Source organism: Pseudophryne corroboree, chromosome 5 (assembly GCF_028390025.1).
Source record: "Pseudophryne corroboree isolate aPseCor3 chromosome 5, aPseCor3.hap2, whole genome shotgun sequence".
NCBI classification, from domain to species: Eukaryota; Metazoa; Chordata; class Amphibia; order Anura; family Myobatrachidae; genus Pseudophryne; species Pseudophryne corroboree.
In genome coordinates, this window is record NC_086448.1 from 512079817 (window position 1) to 512096809 (window position 16993).

The following is a 16993-nucleotide window of genomic DNA, read 5'->3' on the forward strand; positions in this document are numbered from 1 at the left end:
GCCTTTTCTTGTGGAAGAAAAACTCTCTGTAACTCTGTGTCCAGAATCATGCCCAGAAAAGACAGCCGGGTGGTCGGAATCAACTGAGATTTTGGTAAATTTAGCACCCAACCGTACTGTCGAAGCACCGACAGCACCAAATCTACACTCCTTAGCAACCTTTCCTTGGACCTCACCTTTATCAGATCGTCCAAGTACGGGATAATTGAAACCCCTTGCTTGCGAAGGAGAACCATCATTTCTGCCATGACCTTGGTGAAAACCCTCGGGCCGTGGAAAGGCCAAACGGCAACGTCTGAAATTGGTAATGAGAGTCCTGTATCGCAAACCTGAGGAAGGCCTGATGCGAAGGAAATATCGGGATGTGTAAGTAGGCATCCTTTATGTCGACTGACGCCATACAATCCCCCCCTTCTAGGCTGGAAATCACAGCTCGAAGAGATTCCATCTTGAACTTGAAAACTTTCAAGTATGGATTGAGGGATTTTAGATTCAGAATCGGTCTGACCGAACCGTCCGGTTTCGGCACCACAAATAGGCTCGAGTAGAACCCCTCCCCCCGTTGTGACGGGGGAACTGGAACAATGACCTTCTGTTGACACAATTTTTGTATCGCTGCCAACACCAGCTCCCTGTCCGGAAGAGACGCTGGTAAGGGCGAAACGAAAAACCGGTGAGGGGGCACCTCCCGAAACTCCAGCTTGTATCCCTGAGATACAATCTCTAGGACCCAAGGATTGAGGCCTGAATGAATCCAGACCTGACTGAAGACTTGGAGACGGCCCCCCACCGGTCCGGACTCCCCCAGGGAAGCCCCAACGTCATGCGGTGGACTTGGAAGAGGCAGGGGAGGACTTTTGGTCCTGGGCGCCCGACACGGCAGGCGACTTCCTACCTCTTCCTTTACCCTTTGAAGCGAGGAAGGACGAACCCTTTCCACACCTGTATTTATTAGGACGAAAGGACTGCATCTGCTGATGTGGTGCCTTTTTGTGCTGTGTGGGAACATAGGGAAGAAAAGAGGACTTACCCGCCGTCGCGGTAGAGACCAGGTCCGCCAAGCCGTCCCCGAACAAGACATTACCTTTGAAGGGTAGAGCTTCCATAGCTCTCTTGGAGTCGGCATCAGCATTCCATTGATGGATCCACAACGCCCTCCTTGCCGATATTGACATGGCATTGGCTCTTGATCCCAAGAGATAAACATCCCTCGCCGCATCCTTCAGGTAATCTGCAGCGTCCTTGATATAACCAAGAGTCAAAAGAACATTATCCTTATCAAGGGTATCCATATCAGCAGCTAAATTCTCAGCCCATTTAGCAATAGCACTACTCACCCACACCGACGCCACCGCAGGTCTGAGCAATGCGCCTGTATTAGCGAAAATGGTCTTCAGAGACATCTCCAGCTTGCGATCCACTGGATTCTTGAGAGCTGCCGTGTCCGGAGACGGAAGCGCCACCTTCTTAGACAAACGATATAGAGCTTTGTCAACATTTGGAGACGACTCCCATTTTTCCCTGTCATCAGAGGGGAAAGGATACGCCATGTAAATTCTCTTGGGAATCTGCCACCTCTTATCCGGTGACTCCCAAGCTTTTTCACAAAGAGTATTCATTTCATGAGAGGGGGGAAACTTCACTTCAGGTTTTTTCCCTTTGAACAAACAAATCCTTGTTTCCTGCACCGCAGGTTCATCAGAAATGTGCAAAACATCCTTTATAGCCACAATCATGTACTGAATACTCTTCACTAAACGCGGATGCAAAGCCGCCTCAGAAAAATCGACCTCAGAATCAGAGTCCGTGTCGGTATCAGTATCTACCACTTGAGTAAACGGCCGCTTTTGCGAGCCCGATGGGGTCTGTATCTGAGATAAAGCCTCCACTACGGACTTCTTCCACACCTGCGTCTGTGACTCAGACTTATCTAACCTCTTTGATAAAGTAGCTACATTCGTATTGATTGTACTTAGTAACGTGAGTAAATCAGGTGTCGGCTGCGCCGACAGACCTAAATCCAGACCCACAACCGCACCCCCAACAACCTCCTCCGGTGAATCACATTCAGCCTCAGACATGTCGACACGTTTAACCGACACAGCGACACACACACCGAATGTCACAGCTAGTGGACAGGCCTACAGTGAAGCCCAGAGAGAGAGACCCAGAGGGAGTATGCCAGCTCACACCCCAGTGCCTATATATCCCTATAGGGGATATATATGACCAGCGCTGCTTTAAAACCAAATAATGCACCACACTGCACCCCCTTCCTGAGAAATCTCCCCGTTACTTGCGAGGAGTGATTGGAGGTCCGGCCCAGCGTCTCCTTCAGCAGCGTGGAGGAGAGAAAGATGGCGCTGTGAGCCGCGCGCTAAGCTCCGCCCCTTCCTGGCGGGCTTCAGCGCGCCCAATTTGAAAATGCCGGCGGGGGCTGAGGAACTGTGCCGAGGCACCGAAAATGCTGCTGCCGGCTTCCCGAACCCCAGTGACCTGCTGCCCGGGGCACCCCCCCCCCCCCAGCGCCTTGCACCCTGTGAGTGCCGTCAGTGATGTGTGTGGGAGCATGGAGCGCAGCGTCACCGCTGCGCTGTACCTGGTGACGCTGCGCTGTACCTGGTCACCGAAGTCTTCTGCGGTCCTGAAGTCTTCTGATCTTCTCATACTCACCCGACTTCATTCTTCTGGCTTCTGTGAGGGGGTGACGGCGTGGCTCCGGGAACAAGCAGCTAGGCGAACCAAGTGATCGAACCCTCTGAAACTAATGGTGTCCAGTAGCTGAGAAGCAGAGCCCTTAAACTAAGAAGAAGTAGGTCTGCTTCTCTCCCCTCACTCCCACGTTGCAGGGATCCTGTAGCCAGCAGGTCTCCCTGAAAATAAAAAACCTAACAAAAGTCTTTTCCAGAGAAACTCAGGAGAGCTCCCCTAGTGAGTATCCAGTCAGTCCTGGGCACAAAGTCTAACTGAGGTCTGGAGGAGGGGCATAGGGGGAGGAGCCAGTTCACACCCAGTCTTAAGTCTTTTCAGTGTGCCCAAGCTCCTGCAGATCCCGTCTATACCCCATGGTCCTTTTGGAGTCCCCAGCATCCTCTAGGACGTAAGAGAAATTACATTACTTCTTTACTAAAGTAAACCCTCTCCTGCGGTAAAAGAGGGGGCTTCGTAACTTCTAATATCTCCTTTATAGCTAAAACATGTTTTGAATGCTTTTCGCTAACTTAGAACCTATTCCCCTGGAATCACTAGTGTCGACACAAGAATCAGAGTCCGTGTCGGTAACAGTTTGTACTACTTGTGCAAATTTGTATGTGACCCAGAGGGGTCCCTGTGGATGAAAGGCAGAACTATTAAAAATCACATCTTCAACAGATTATTTTCAGTTTTCTGCATGAGATTCAGTCCAACCTCTTACTGATATGATTCACACTATCACGTAACCTTTCACCCAGTCAGGCTCTTGGTGTCATATTACAACTCTGTGTCCCTAAAATGGCTACCACACAGGAAGAGCTCCCTGCCTCAGACATGTCACACACGTGCACAACCACACCACAGACACTCCGGGACTTATAGGGGACAGACCCACAGTAAAATCTGTCAGAAGGACACAGATAGGATTTGCCAGTTCACAACCCAGCGCCATTGTCTGTGAACACAAAATGCCCACTGACATGCAGCGCTTTTATAATATTAATCACACAATTATATAGCACCAAATTCACTGTGACCCCCCCATTTTGCACCCTGATACTTGTTCAGCAGTGGAGGAATAGCATTCTTCTCTGCAGCCTAGAAGGAGAGAAAATGGCGCTGAGTAGTGTGCTGGCTGACTGCGGAGGAAGCCCCGCCTCCTCAATGGCGCGTTTCTCCTCAGCATTTATGAGGTAATTTTTTATACTGGTGGGTGTAGGACTGCGCCTCAGCAACTTATGCCCCTTATTTATGCCAGTTTCAATAGGTTTCATGCTGCCTAGGGTCCCCCCCCCCCATCCCCGCGCCCTGCAGTGCCTGTGTGGGCAACATGGCGCGCTGCGCTCCCACCAGCCGCGCGGTACCTTTAGCCGTCACTTTGAAGATCCTTTCTTCTGACACTCACCTGTCTTCTGACTTCTGGCTCTGCAAGGGGGGTGACGGCGTGCTGTGCGAGTGAACATCTAGGCACAGCTAGCGTTCAGTACCCTTCAGGAGCTAATGGTGTCCTGTCAGCCAGAAGCAGAGCCATGAAACTATTCAGGAAGTTGGTTCCTACTTCTGCCCCCTAAGTCCCACGAAGCAGGGAGACTGTTGCCAGCAGTTCTCCCTGAAAATAAAAAACCTAAGTCTTATCAGAGAAACTCAGTAGAGCTCCCCTGGAGTGCATCCAGTCTGCCTGGGCACATTTTCTAAACGGAGGTCTGGAGAAGGGGCATAGAGGGAGGAGCCAGTTCACACCCTTGAAAAGTCTTAGTGCCCATGGCTCCTGCGGAACAGTCTATACCCCATGGTACTGAAGTGGACCCCAGCATCCTCTAGGACGTATGAGAAAATATTGTGAAAAGGGTAAATCAGTTATATTTGCCTCTGCTGTACATTGGTTTGTGAGCAGTATTCAAGATGAATTTCTCTGACGTCCTAGTGGATGCTGGGAACTCCGTAAGGACCATGGGGAATAGACGGGCTCCGCAGGAGACTGGGCACTCTAAGAAAGAATTAGGACTACTGGTGTGCACTGGCTCCTCCCTCTATGCCCCTCCTCCAGACCTCAGTTAGAATCTGTGCTCGGCTCGAGCTGGTTGCACACTAGGGGCTCTCCTGAGCTTCTAGTAAAGAAAGTATTTATTAGGTTTTTTATTTTCAGTGAGATCTGCTGGCAACAGACTCACTGCTACGAGGGACTTAGGGGAGAGAAGCGAACCTACCTGCTTGCAGCTAGCTTGGGCTTCTAGGCTACTGGACACCATTAGCTCCAGAGGGATCGAACACAGGCCCAGCCTCGGTCGTCCGGTCCCGGAGCCGCGCCGCCGTCCCCCTTGCAGAGCCAGAAGCAAGAAGAACGTCCTGGAAATCGGCGGCTGAAGACTCCGGTCTTCATTAAGGTACCTCACAGCACTGCAGCTGTGCGCCATTGCTCCCTATGCACACCACATACTCCGGTCACTGATGGGTGCAGGGCGCTGGGGGGGGGGGGGGGGGCGCCCTGGGCTGCAATTAGAGTACCTTACATGGCGAACAGCACATAATGTAGTCTAATAAACTATATATGTGCAAAAATCCCCCGCCATAATATAAAGAGCGGGATAAGGCCGCCGAGAAGGGGGTGGGGCTATCTCCCTCAGCACACTGGCGCCATTTCCTCTTCACAGCTCCGCTGGAAGACAGCTCCCCAGTCTCTCCCCTGCAGTTTCCAGGCTCAAAGGGTAAAAAAGAGAGGGGGGGCACTAAATTTATGCGCAAAACTGTATTGTATAGCTGCTATAGGGAAAATCACTTTCTGTAATAGTGTAAATCCCTGTGTTATATAGCGCTGTGGTGTGTGCTGGCATACTCTCTCTCTGTCTCCCCAAAGGACTTTGTGGGGTCCTGTCCTCAGTCAGAGCATTCCCTGTGTGTGTGCAGTGTGTCGGTACGGCTGTGTCAACATGTTTGATGAGGAGGCTTATGTGGAGGCGGAGCAGGTGCCGATAAATGTGATGTCACCCCCTGCGGGGTCGACACCAGAGTGGATGGATATGTGGAAGGTTTTACACGACAGTGTCAACTCCTTACATAAAAGGTTCGATGACATAACAGCTGTGGGACAGCCGGCTTCTCAGCCAGTGCCTGCCCAGGAGTCTCAAAGGCCATCAGGGGCTCAAAAACGCCCGCTACCTCAGATGGCAGACACAGATGTCGACACAGAGTCTGACTCCAGTGTCGACGAGGACGAGACTAATGTACATTCCACTAGGGCCATCCGTTGCATGATTACGGCAATGAAAAATGTGTTGCACATTTCTGACATTAACCCAGGTACCACTAAAAAGGGTATTATGTTTGGGGAGAAAAAGCAACCAGTGGTTTTTCCCATATCAGATGAGTTGAATGAAGTGTGTGAAGAAGCGTGGGCTTCCCCTGATAAGAAACTAGTGATTTCTAAAAAGTTACTGATGGCGTACCCTTTCCCGCCAGAGGACAGGTTACGTTGGGAGACATCCCCGAGGGTGGATAAAGCGCTCACACGCTTGTCAAAAAAGGTGGCACTGCCGTCTCAGGATACGGCCGCCTTAAAGGAGCCTGCGGATAGAAAGCAGGAGGCTATCCTGAAGTCTGTATATACACACTCAGGTACTATACTGAGACCTGCTATTGCTTCAGCATGGATGTGCAGTGCTGCAGCAGCGTGGTCTGATTCCCTGTCTGATAACATTGATTCCCTTGACAGGGACACTATATTGCTAACCATAGAGCATATTAAAGACGTAGTCTTATATATGAGAGATGCACAGAGGGATATTTGCCGGCTGGCATCTAGAATTAATGCAATGTCCATTTCTGCCAGGAGAGTATTATGGACTCGGCAGTGGACAGGTGATGCGGATTCTAAAAGGCACATGGAGGTTTTGCCTTACAAGGGTGAGGAATTGTTTGGGGATGGTCTCTCGGACCTCGTTTCCACAGCAACAGCTGGGAAGTCGACATTTTTACCTCAGGTTCCCTCACAGCCTAAGAAAGCACCGTATTATCAGGTACAGTCTTTTGGCCCCAGAAAGGCAAGCGGGTTAAAGGCGCGTCCTTTCTGCCCAGAGGCAGGGGTAGAGGGAAAAAGCTGCACCATACAGCCAGTTCCCAAGAACAAAAATCCTCCCCTGCTTCCACTAAATCCACCGCATGACGCTGGGGCTCCACTGGTGGAGCCAGGTGTGGTGGGGGCCCGTCTCCGGAACTTCAGCGACCGGTGGGTTCACTCACAGGTGGATCCCTGGGTTCTACAAGTGGTATCTCAGGGATACAAGCTGGAATTCGAGACGTCTCCCCCTCGCCGTTACCTCAAATCAGCCTTGCCAGCTACTCCCCAGGACAGGGAGGTAGTGCTGGCGGCAATTCACAAGCTGTACCTCCAGCAGGTGATAATAAAAGTTCCCCTCCTTCAACAGGGACGGGGTTACTATTCCAAAATGTTTGTGGTACCGAAACCAGACGGTTCGGTGAGACCCATTCTAAATTTGAAATCATTGAACACTTATATAAGGAAGTTCAAGTTCAAAATGGAATCGCTCAGGGCGGTTATTGCAAGCCTGGAAGAGGGGGATTACATGGTATCACTGGACATCAAGGATGCTTACCTACATGTCCCCATTTACCCACCTCACCAGGTGTACCTCCGTTTTGTGGTACAGGACTGCCATTACCAATTCCAGACGTTGCCGTTTGGTCTGTCCACGGCACCGAGGGTATTTACCAAAGTAATGGCCGAAATGATGATACTCCTTCGAAAGAAGGGAGTTATAATTATCCCGTACTTGGACGATCTCCTTATAAAGGCGAGGTCCAGGGAGCAGTTGTTGGTCGGAGTAGCACTATCTCAGGAAGTGCTACAACAGCACGGCTGGATTCTGAATATTCCAAAGTCGCAGCTGGTTCCTACGACGCGTCTGCTGTTCCTGGGTATGATTCTGGACACAGAACAGAAGAAGGTATTTCTCCCGGAGGAGAAGGCCAAGGAGTTGTCATCTCTGGTCAGAGACCTCCTGAAACCAAAACAGGTGTCGGTGCATCACTGCACGCGAGTCCTGGGAAAGATGGTAGCTTCTTACGAGGCAATTCCATTCCGCTGTTTCCATGCAAGGATCTTTCAGTGGGATCTGTTAGACAAGTGGTCCGGATCGCATCTTCAGATGCATCGGCTGATCACCGTGTCCCCGAGGGCCAGGGTGTCTCTGCTGTGGTGGCTGCAGAGTGCTCATCTTCTCGAGGGCCGCAGATTCGGCATACAGGACTGGGTCCTGGTGACCACGGATGCAAGCCTCCGAGGTTGGGGGGCAGTCACTCAGGGAAGAAACTTCCAAGGACAATGGTCGAGTCAGGAGGCTTCCCTACACATAAATATTCTGGAACTAAGGGCCATTTACAATGCCCTAAGTCAGGCAAGACCCCTGCTTCAAAACCAGCCGGTGCTGATTCAGTCAGACAACATCACGGCGGTCGCCCATGGAAACCGACAGGGCGGCACAAGAAGCAGGATGGCAATGGCAGAAGCCACAAGGATTCTCCGATGGGCGGAAAATCACGTGATAGCACTGTCAGCAGTGTTCATTCCGGGAGTGGACAACTGGGAAGCAGACTTCCTCAGCAGGCACGACCTCCACCCGGAAGAGTGGGGACTTCATCCAGAAGTCTTCCAGCTGATTGTAAATCGTTGGGAAAGGCCACAGGTGGACATGATGGCGTCCCGCCTCAACAAAAAGCTAAAAAGATATTGCGCCAGGTCAAGGGACCCTCAGGCGATAGCTGTGGACGCTCTAGTGACACCGTGGGTGTACCAGTCGGTTTATGTGTTCCCTCCTCTTCCTCTCATACCAAAGGTGCTGAGGATAATAAGAAAGAGAGGAGTAAGAACTATAATCATCGTTCCGGATTGGCCAAGAAGGTCTTGGTACCCGGAACTACAAGAAATGATCTCAGAGGACCCTTGGCCTCTGCCTCTCAGACAGGACCTGCTACGGCAGGGGCCCTGTCTGTTCCAAGAATTACCGCGGCTGCGTTTGACGGCATGGCGGTTGAACGCCGGATCTTGATGGAAAAGGGCATTCCGGTTGAAGTCATTCCTACGCTGATAAAAGCTAGGTAGGATGTGACAGCAAAACATTATCACCGCATATGGCGAAAATATGTTGCTTGGTGTGAGGCTATGAAGGCCCCCACAGAAGAATTTCAGCTGGGTCGATTTCTGCACTTCCTACAGTCAGGAGTGACTATGGGCCTAAAATTGGGATCCATTAAAGTCCAGATTTCGGCCCTGTCTATTTCCTTTCAAAAAGAACTGGCTTCACTGCCTGAAGTTCAGACGTTTGTTAAGGGAGTGCTGCACATTCAGCCCCCTTTTGTGCCCCCAGTGACACCTTGGGATCTCAACGTAGTGTTGGATTTCCTAAAATCACATTGGTTTGAGCCACTTCAGACCGTGGAATTAAAATATCTCACGTGGAAAGTGGTCATGCTTTTGGCCTTGGCTTCGGCTAGGCGGGTGTCAGAATTGGCGGCTTTGTCCTGTAAAAGCCCCTATCTGATCTTCCATATGGACAGAGCAGAATTGAGGACTCGTCCCCAATTTCTCCCTAAGGTGGTATCAGCGTTTCATTTGAACCAACCTATTGTGGTGCCTGCGGCTACTCGGGACTTGGAGGCTTCCAAGATGCTGGACGTAGTCCGGGCCCTGAAAATCTATGTTTCCAGGACGGCTAGAGTCAGAAAGACTGACTCGCTGTTTATCCTGCATGCACCCAACAAGCTGGGTGCTCCTGCTTCTCAGCAGACTATTGCTCGCTGGATCTGCTCCACGATTCAACTTGCACATTCTGCGGCTGGACTGCCGCATCCTATATCAGTAAAAGCCCATTCCACGAGGAAGGTGGGCTCTTCTTGGGCGGCTGCCCGAGGGGTCTCGGCTTTACAGCTTTGCCGAGCTGCTACCTGGTCGGGATCAAACACGTTTGCAAAATTCTACAAGTTTGATACCCTGGCCGAGGAGGATCTTGAGTATGCTCATTCGGTGCTGCAGAGTCATCCGCACTCTCCCGCCCGTTTGGGAGCTTTGGTATAATCCCCATGGTCCTTACGGAGTTCCCAGCATCCACTAGGACGTCAGAGAAAATAAGAATTTACTCACCGGTAATTCTATTTCTCGTAGTCCGTAGTGGATGCTGGGCGCCCGTCCCAAGTGCGGATTGTCTGCAATACTTGTATATAGTTATTGCTTAACTAAAGGGTTATTGTTATGAGCCATCTGTTCAGTGAGGCTCAGTTGTTATTCATACTGTTAACTGGGTATAGTTATCACGAGTTGTACGGTGTGATTGGTGTGGCTGGTATGAGTCTTACCCGGGATTCCAAATCCTTTCCTTGTAGAGTCCGCTCTTCCAGGCACAGTTTCCCTAACTGAGGTCTGGAGGAGGGGCATAGAGGGAGGAGCCAGTGCACACCAGTAGTCCTAATTCTTTCTTAGAGTGCCCAGTCTCCTGCGGAGCCCGTCTATTCCCCATGGTCCTTACGGAGTTCCCAGCATCCACTACGGACTACGAGAAATAGAATTACCGGTGATTAAATGCTTATTTTTCCTGCAGCTGAAACTAGTGTCTAACACTGAAAGCCAGTCATCTGGAAAGAATTACTAAAATATCTTGCAATATTTCTAAAAATTATGGCAGAAAATTGAATACAGGAAAACACTGAGAAAAGGTTAAAATAAACTAAGCTTTTGGAAAAATCTATTCTTTTTAAATATAAATATTTAATTCAACAAACAAGAACTAACACCAGAATAAAATATGAATTACCAACGAATGACCTCAACTGTTTCATACATTTTTCAGAATATCTGTATTTTCTTTATTTTTTTTCTTAACAATATTCAAAAGGTATCTGGCTATTTTTTTTTTCTCGGATCACTTAAACTTTGAAGTGAACAGGCAATGCAGTGTAGGTGATATATGATCCATGTCCATGATAATATAAAATATTAAAGGGATAGTAAGAAAAACAATGGTTTCATTGTACAAATGTTTATGTGGACACACTCTGTCTCCAGAAGAGGCGGCCTTATAGGAGAGTGCTTAGGGTGCCATTGCTCTGGGGGTGTGGGAGCTCAAAATGCACAGCGACCTGCACCATGTTGCCCAGAACAGGTGGAGATGTAATGTCTGCTGATGGTTCCGCCATGTACCGCTCTATCACGAGCACAATTGAGGAAATGGATGGAGGAGCCACTAGAAGAGTACATCACCTCTCCACTTTATCACTTTCCAAAGCTTAGTACATTTCCCACTTAGGGGTCTTTTTTCTCACCTTTCCCTGCACTATTCTCCCCCCCCCTTTTTTAATTTTGACCTTCTTTATATTTGCTAGCGCCATACCTTTTCTATGTCACTATGAGGGGCCTTCTGTTACAAGTGGGCATTGATATTAGGGTCTCTCTGACACAACTCACTTTGTGCTTAGCTTGTACTGTGGCTACTGCATCTTCGCTTTTTTTTATCCAGCCTGCTCGACCCATTTCCATGCCCTCACAGCGTTCTCCTACTGTGGCTGCTTGCTTGGTTCTTGCTTTTCCTTCTGTAGAGACCTCAGTAAATTCGACAGCGAGGTTTTGGCTGCCTCTTCTACTCCCTGTTATGTATCCAAACATGTCATCATGTGACGTGGTGCATGATTTGGTACTCTGGGAGGAGGTCTCTTCTTTTTACTTGTCTAGATGTTTGCCCCATATGGTTTTTGGGTCTTAAGATAGGTACACACTATATAATTATCTGGCAGATAATCTGCCAGATCTAGCTGGTTGGAATGGAAATCTGGTAATGGATGAGAGCAAATTACAATCTATCATTTGTTCCCAAACACTGGAAAACGAACAAAACTTGTTGTTCATGCATATTAGTTAAACACAAATTAAACCAACTTGGATGAACGACTGTTTTTGCCAGTTTTGCAGTGTTTGGGAACAAATGAGGATTGTTATTTGTTCTCATCCATTACCAGATTTTCATTCCAACCAGCTAGATCTGGCAGATTATCTGCCAGATAATTGTATAGTATATACCTAGCTTTTCCTTTTGATTATTGGGCCTCTTAATCATTGATAGCCCATGATTCCAAATTGTTTTTGACTTGTGAGTAGATAATGTGGTTGGGGCATATAAGTATGAGATGTCTTCTGTCTAAGACTAGCTCCTTTGGCTCTCCTGGGGTTCTGTTGTATTTAGGGGTGAATGATTTGGGAACCAAGCCATTTCTTGACCTTCGGCTCGACATGATCAGTGAACTTGTGGCAGATTTAGAATTGTGGCGAAGGTGTTCATTGGTTTGATCGTCCGGTATTTCGAGATGCGGGGTGGTAGTTTATCAGGAGTGGATATGGACAACTCCAGGAGGAAAGTGAACACACTGATTTCCAAACAGGTTCTGTTTGGGAGGTTGTTGTTGTCTAACATCCATTAATCACTTTTCATAAAGTTCATTTGTTTTGGCAAGATGGGATTTACATTAAGGCCCACACACACTAGACGAGCAAGTAAAAGATATCGCTCAGAAGAGCCAATCTGAGCGAGTTTATACAATCTCGTCTAGTGTGTATGCTCAATGTCGTTAACGATCCCCTCCCTCGTCTAAACATGTACAGACAAGGGAGGTCCTCGTTAATGACAACCATGCTGCAGCTGCATCATGGGCGTCGTTCCCTCCGCCGTTACTCCCTTCCCCACTGGCATCGGCAAGTGTGTATACACTTGCCGATGCCGACATACCACCGCTGCTGCCAATATCGGCGTTGGCGGGGGTTGTCTAGTGTGTATGGGCCTTTACAGATGAAAGTGTGTTTTGGAGAGTGTTTTTAGAGTGTTGGAAAGTGTGGTTTTAGGGTATGGTGGTGGGCTCTGTGCCTTTAAAAAGGTTGCGGTGCATGACTGTAAAGAATGGCAGTCCAGTGGCTAGTTGGAGCCTGAGTCTTGTGGTTGAGAAGGATAATTGGCCCTGCAAACTTGTTATCATCTGGTTAGCAGACATTTGGTCACTGCAGGGCCGGCAACAGAAATCATGATGCCCGGTACACCCATTTTTTAGGGGTCCCCCATCCATGGGTCCCTGGCAGGTACAGGCCAGTCAATTGAGAGTGTGCCTTACCTATATGTGGCTTCTCTGCATTGAGGAAACTCTGATGAAACCGTGCTTGCCTAGGCAGATGGTGAAATCCGTTGGTATTCACTATTCACGTAGCAAATCACATGGCCCGAAAGATAACTGCTTGCGTAGGATTATAACCAATGTCATTGTCATATAGCAGAGGTTGACCCAGATAATACATAGTAACAGGAGTTTTTGTGCAGGGCAAAATATGAACTTCCGTGATCAAACTATTTTATATTAGTAAACTTTATTTGTAAATTTGGTACCATTTGTTAATCTACAGCCACTCCCCCTCCTCCTTGTTCTCATCAGTCTAATTACCCCTTATGTCTCTCCACCCCCCACACTTACCTTCTTCTCTCTTTACTTCTGGTTGCCCACTGTGGCTCCTCTGGTGTCATAACATCAAGCATGCTGTTATGCCTAAACAAACAACAAAGTTTATTGCACTGGCCACCGCTACTGTGGCTCACCGGATGGATCCTGTATGCCTGATCACTGCAGCAGCACAGGCAGCATTTATAGTAGGGTTTATCCAGGTCTGCCTAGAACCTAGGGGCCTGGTACAGCTGTGCCCCTATTTCCCCCAACGCCAAGCCTGGGTCACTGATAAACTGCCTGTTTTTTCTTATAATTTTTGATTGGATTTAAAGAAAAGGCTGAACATTTTTAAATGCGACATGGTTGTTCAAGTTGTTATTTTAAATAAGTTTATAGTGGTGCAAGTGTTCTAACCTGCATTTGGGTGCAATCTTGTCTCTGTTGATAAGGCTTTTAATATTATGCTGCTTTCAGATCGCAAGTGCCGGATCCTACCCGGTAAGAGAAACGTGTCCTTACCGGGTGGGATCCGGCATTTGCTCTCCTCTGCAATATACCGGGTCGGTTGCCATAGCAGCGGGGAGCGCAGCAGCAGCAGTGGTTGGGGTGGAAGCGGCGCTGAAAGATGAGCTCATCTCCTGCGCCGCCTCTCCCTATGCTGTGAATGGGAGCCATGTCGCATCGAAACGGCTCCCATTCACACTGCACCTGACCCGGTATTCAACCTGGTAATAACCCTTCTTTTTAACCGGGTTGAATTACCGGGTCAGGCGACCCGCTAATTCGGCAAAGGCGCTTTCACATCGCACACTGACCCGTTTCGACACGGCAATATGCTGTGTCGATGCTGGGTTATTTGTGCAATGTGAAAGGGGTATTAGACTGTGGTTCACATATGTAAAACAGATATGATTATAAGATACTAAAAGGGTGGATTCTGTAATGGAGTGCCGAATGTACAGATATTGATTGGCAGGAGCAATAGGGTTTAATTTTTTTAAAGAGAATTATACTGCGCCAATATAATAATGCATTCTTCTACCAAATATAAAGTTGTAGAGCAGTATCACACTGCAACTGCCAAGAAGAAGATAACAGGAGGCTACTAATCCCCTCTTTCATTTACAAGATTACCAAATGTGCATATACAGTATATATTAATACAATAATTGATTCAACATGACATACCATTGCTAATATATAAATACATTAAATCAATGTTCACTGATTAGATTTTCACATTGTAGATTTGTTTAATAGAAGGTTGCAAATATGGCATTAAATTGGACAGACTGGTACTTGCGTAACCTGCTGATTGTAGTTAAATAGTGTTCCTTCTAGGCTGTTTCAGCAGGGTGCTGCACCCTGCCCATTTTTGAAATGTGAAAAAGCACCCTGCCCTTTTTCAGTGCACCCTGCAGGACCATAAATCGCCCCCTTGTATACAGAACGCAACAGTCAGAGTGCATGTTACAATATTGTCGTCTACTCCTTGCCTACCTCTGAAATTGGAACACAATTTCTATCCTTAGCCAACTGGATGGCAGAGGAGGCACTGTAAATAACACAGCACTCTGATAAAGAGGGAAAGAACAGGGTAAGCAGTGAGCATGTACTGCTTACAGTTTCCCTAGTAGAACAGACTTATTTTTTCCTATATATTTTAACCCATTGTTTAACTTTTCTGTTTTATAACACATACGGATTATAACTACTTCAGCACTGGAGACATTTATAATTATCTACTTATGTATATGCTACAGCCGATCTTTCAAGAAGACTGGACATATACAGTATGTTTCTCAGTAAAAATGTTAGGTGTCTTATATGTATGCATGGGTATATGATTTACTAAGGGCAAAATCTATGTACAAAAACTATAAACATATGCGCTATGCTTTGTGTGCAAAGCGTCACATCAACAATGTGCCCTTCAAAATAAAAATGTGCCCTCTTCAATGCTCAGCACCCTGCCCTAAAAAAATCCTAGAGTGAACACTAGTTAAAACTTGTTTGCTTTATTTTATAATGTAGGCACAGGCTCGAGCAAACTATGTGTTAGAGCTACAGAGCTACAGAGTGCAGTGGCTCCTCCTTAGCATAGCATACTGGGATGCAGAACTGGGATCCGGTCTGAAGATCGACAGTGTCTAGGTCGACAATGTTTAGGTCGACCACTATAGGTCGACAGTCACTAGGTCGACATGGATGGAAGGTCGACAGGGTTTCTAGGTCGACATGTCTAAAGGTCGACATGAGTTTTTCACATTTTTTTTATTTTTTTCATACTTAACGATCCACGTGGACTACGATTGGAACGGTAAAGTGTGCCGAGCGAAGCGGTAGCGGAGCGAAGGCACCATGCCCGAAGCATGGCGGGCGAAGCGTGCCATGCGAGGGGACGCGGTGCACTAATTTGGGATCCCGGTCACTCTACGAAGAAAACGACAAAAAAAAAAAAAAAAATCCTCATGTCGACCTTTAGACCTGTCGACCTAGCACATGTCGACCTAGAAACCCTGTCGACCTTCCATTCATGTCGACCTAGTGACTGTCGACCTATAGTGGTCGACCTAAACATTGTCGACCTAGACACTGTCGATTTGATGAACCACACCCGTAGAACTACAGCCAAGACTCGCAAGCATCTAACATCATTATTACAATCATTTTCAGTCATTTTTTTTATAGAAAACAAAATGTTCATGTAGTTGCTGGGCCAGATATTTGTCAACTTGTAGGAAGCGAAGAATTGGTTAGTTGAGAGTCTTCTTTGACATGATGCTTCTTTATATGCTTATGTAGTAATTGCTTGTCAGGAGATGAATATTGGCAAATGGTGCATTTGAACATCTCCCCAGTGTGGTGGCGACGTATGTGTAGGTCAAGACTTTTCTTCTGAATACTGCAAGCAAAAGCATTGTTATTTGGCTGAATTACAAAGTTAAAGACTGTGTAACACCAAGTACAAGAAGTCAGGAGCAGCTGTTACAATGTCATACATATAATCCATGTACACTGCTTCACGTAAACAACTTAAATTCTTTTTTTTTGCACAAATCTTGTCTGTTCATTACACAAGAACTGGTGGAGAACAATGACCCAAACATACAATTTTGTCAGCCAAGAAGCTTATACACATATTCTCGAGTCATACTCCATTAAGATGTATTTTAAGTTCAATGAACATTATGCACTTATTAAACTGATCCTTAAGAATTGTATTGTTTTCCTTCAATATACTAATTTTAAAACAAAAACATTTCATGGAATAATTACAGTGGATTAAAACAAGTCTACTGCCAAGCCCACGAGATGTTTGGCTGATTCCTGGCAAACACAGTAAAGCAATTATTTTGACCACCAGACAAACACGGATTATAGATCATTTCACTTTGACAGCGTGGCAACTACTGGGTTCCAATGTAAAGACAGACAGTCAATAGGTCGGCACCATATGGTCGACATGCATTAGATCGACAGGTAAAAGGTAGACAGTGCTTAATGTTGCCAGGTTCAAAAGATTGACATGACAATGGTCAACACATATATGTTCGACTCATTTTTGGGGTATTTTTTCATGTTTTTCAATTATTGCTCGATTTACCAGCCATGTGGGTTACGATTGATTGGGAATAGTAACCTGTGGCAAGCGCAGTGGTAGCGGAGCGAGTCACCTTGCCTGAAACATGGCAAGCAAAACGTGCCTGCGAGGGTACACGTTTACACTGATTGTTGTCACAGAGGATGAAACATGCAAAATGACACCCAATAAATTTGTGTTGACCTTTTTTGTGTCGACTGTTTCCATGTCCCA

The 16993-nt window shown here is 47.3% G+C and overlaps 1 protein-coding gene across 3 annotated transcripts in view; it reads right to left on the reverse strand.

Moving 5' to 3' along the window:
• Positions 1-15763: 15763 nt before the first annotated feature.
• The window catches only part of LOC134929164 (oocyte zinc finger protein XlCOF6-like), a 130166-nt gene continuing 128936 nt past the window's right edge, over positions 15764-16993 (reverse strand). For all 3 annotated transcript variants that reach the window (XM_063924935.1, XM_063924937.1, XM_063924936.1), the window contains exon 7: positions 15764-16081. In XM_063924935.1, the coding sequence (XP_063781005.1) occupies positions 15907-16081 (175 nt within the window). In that variant the 3' untranslated portion in view covers positions 15764-15906. The remainder of the gene's footprint in view (positions 16082-16993) is intronic.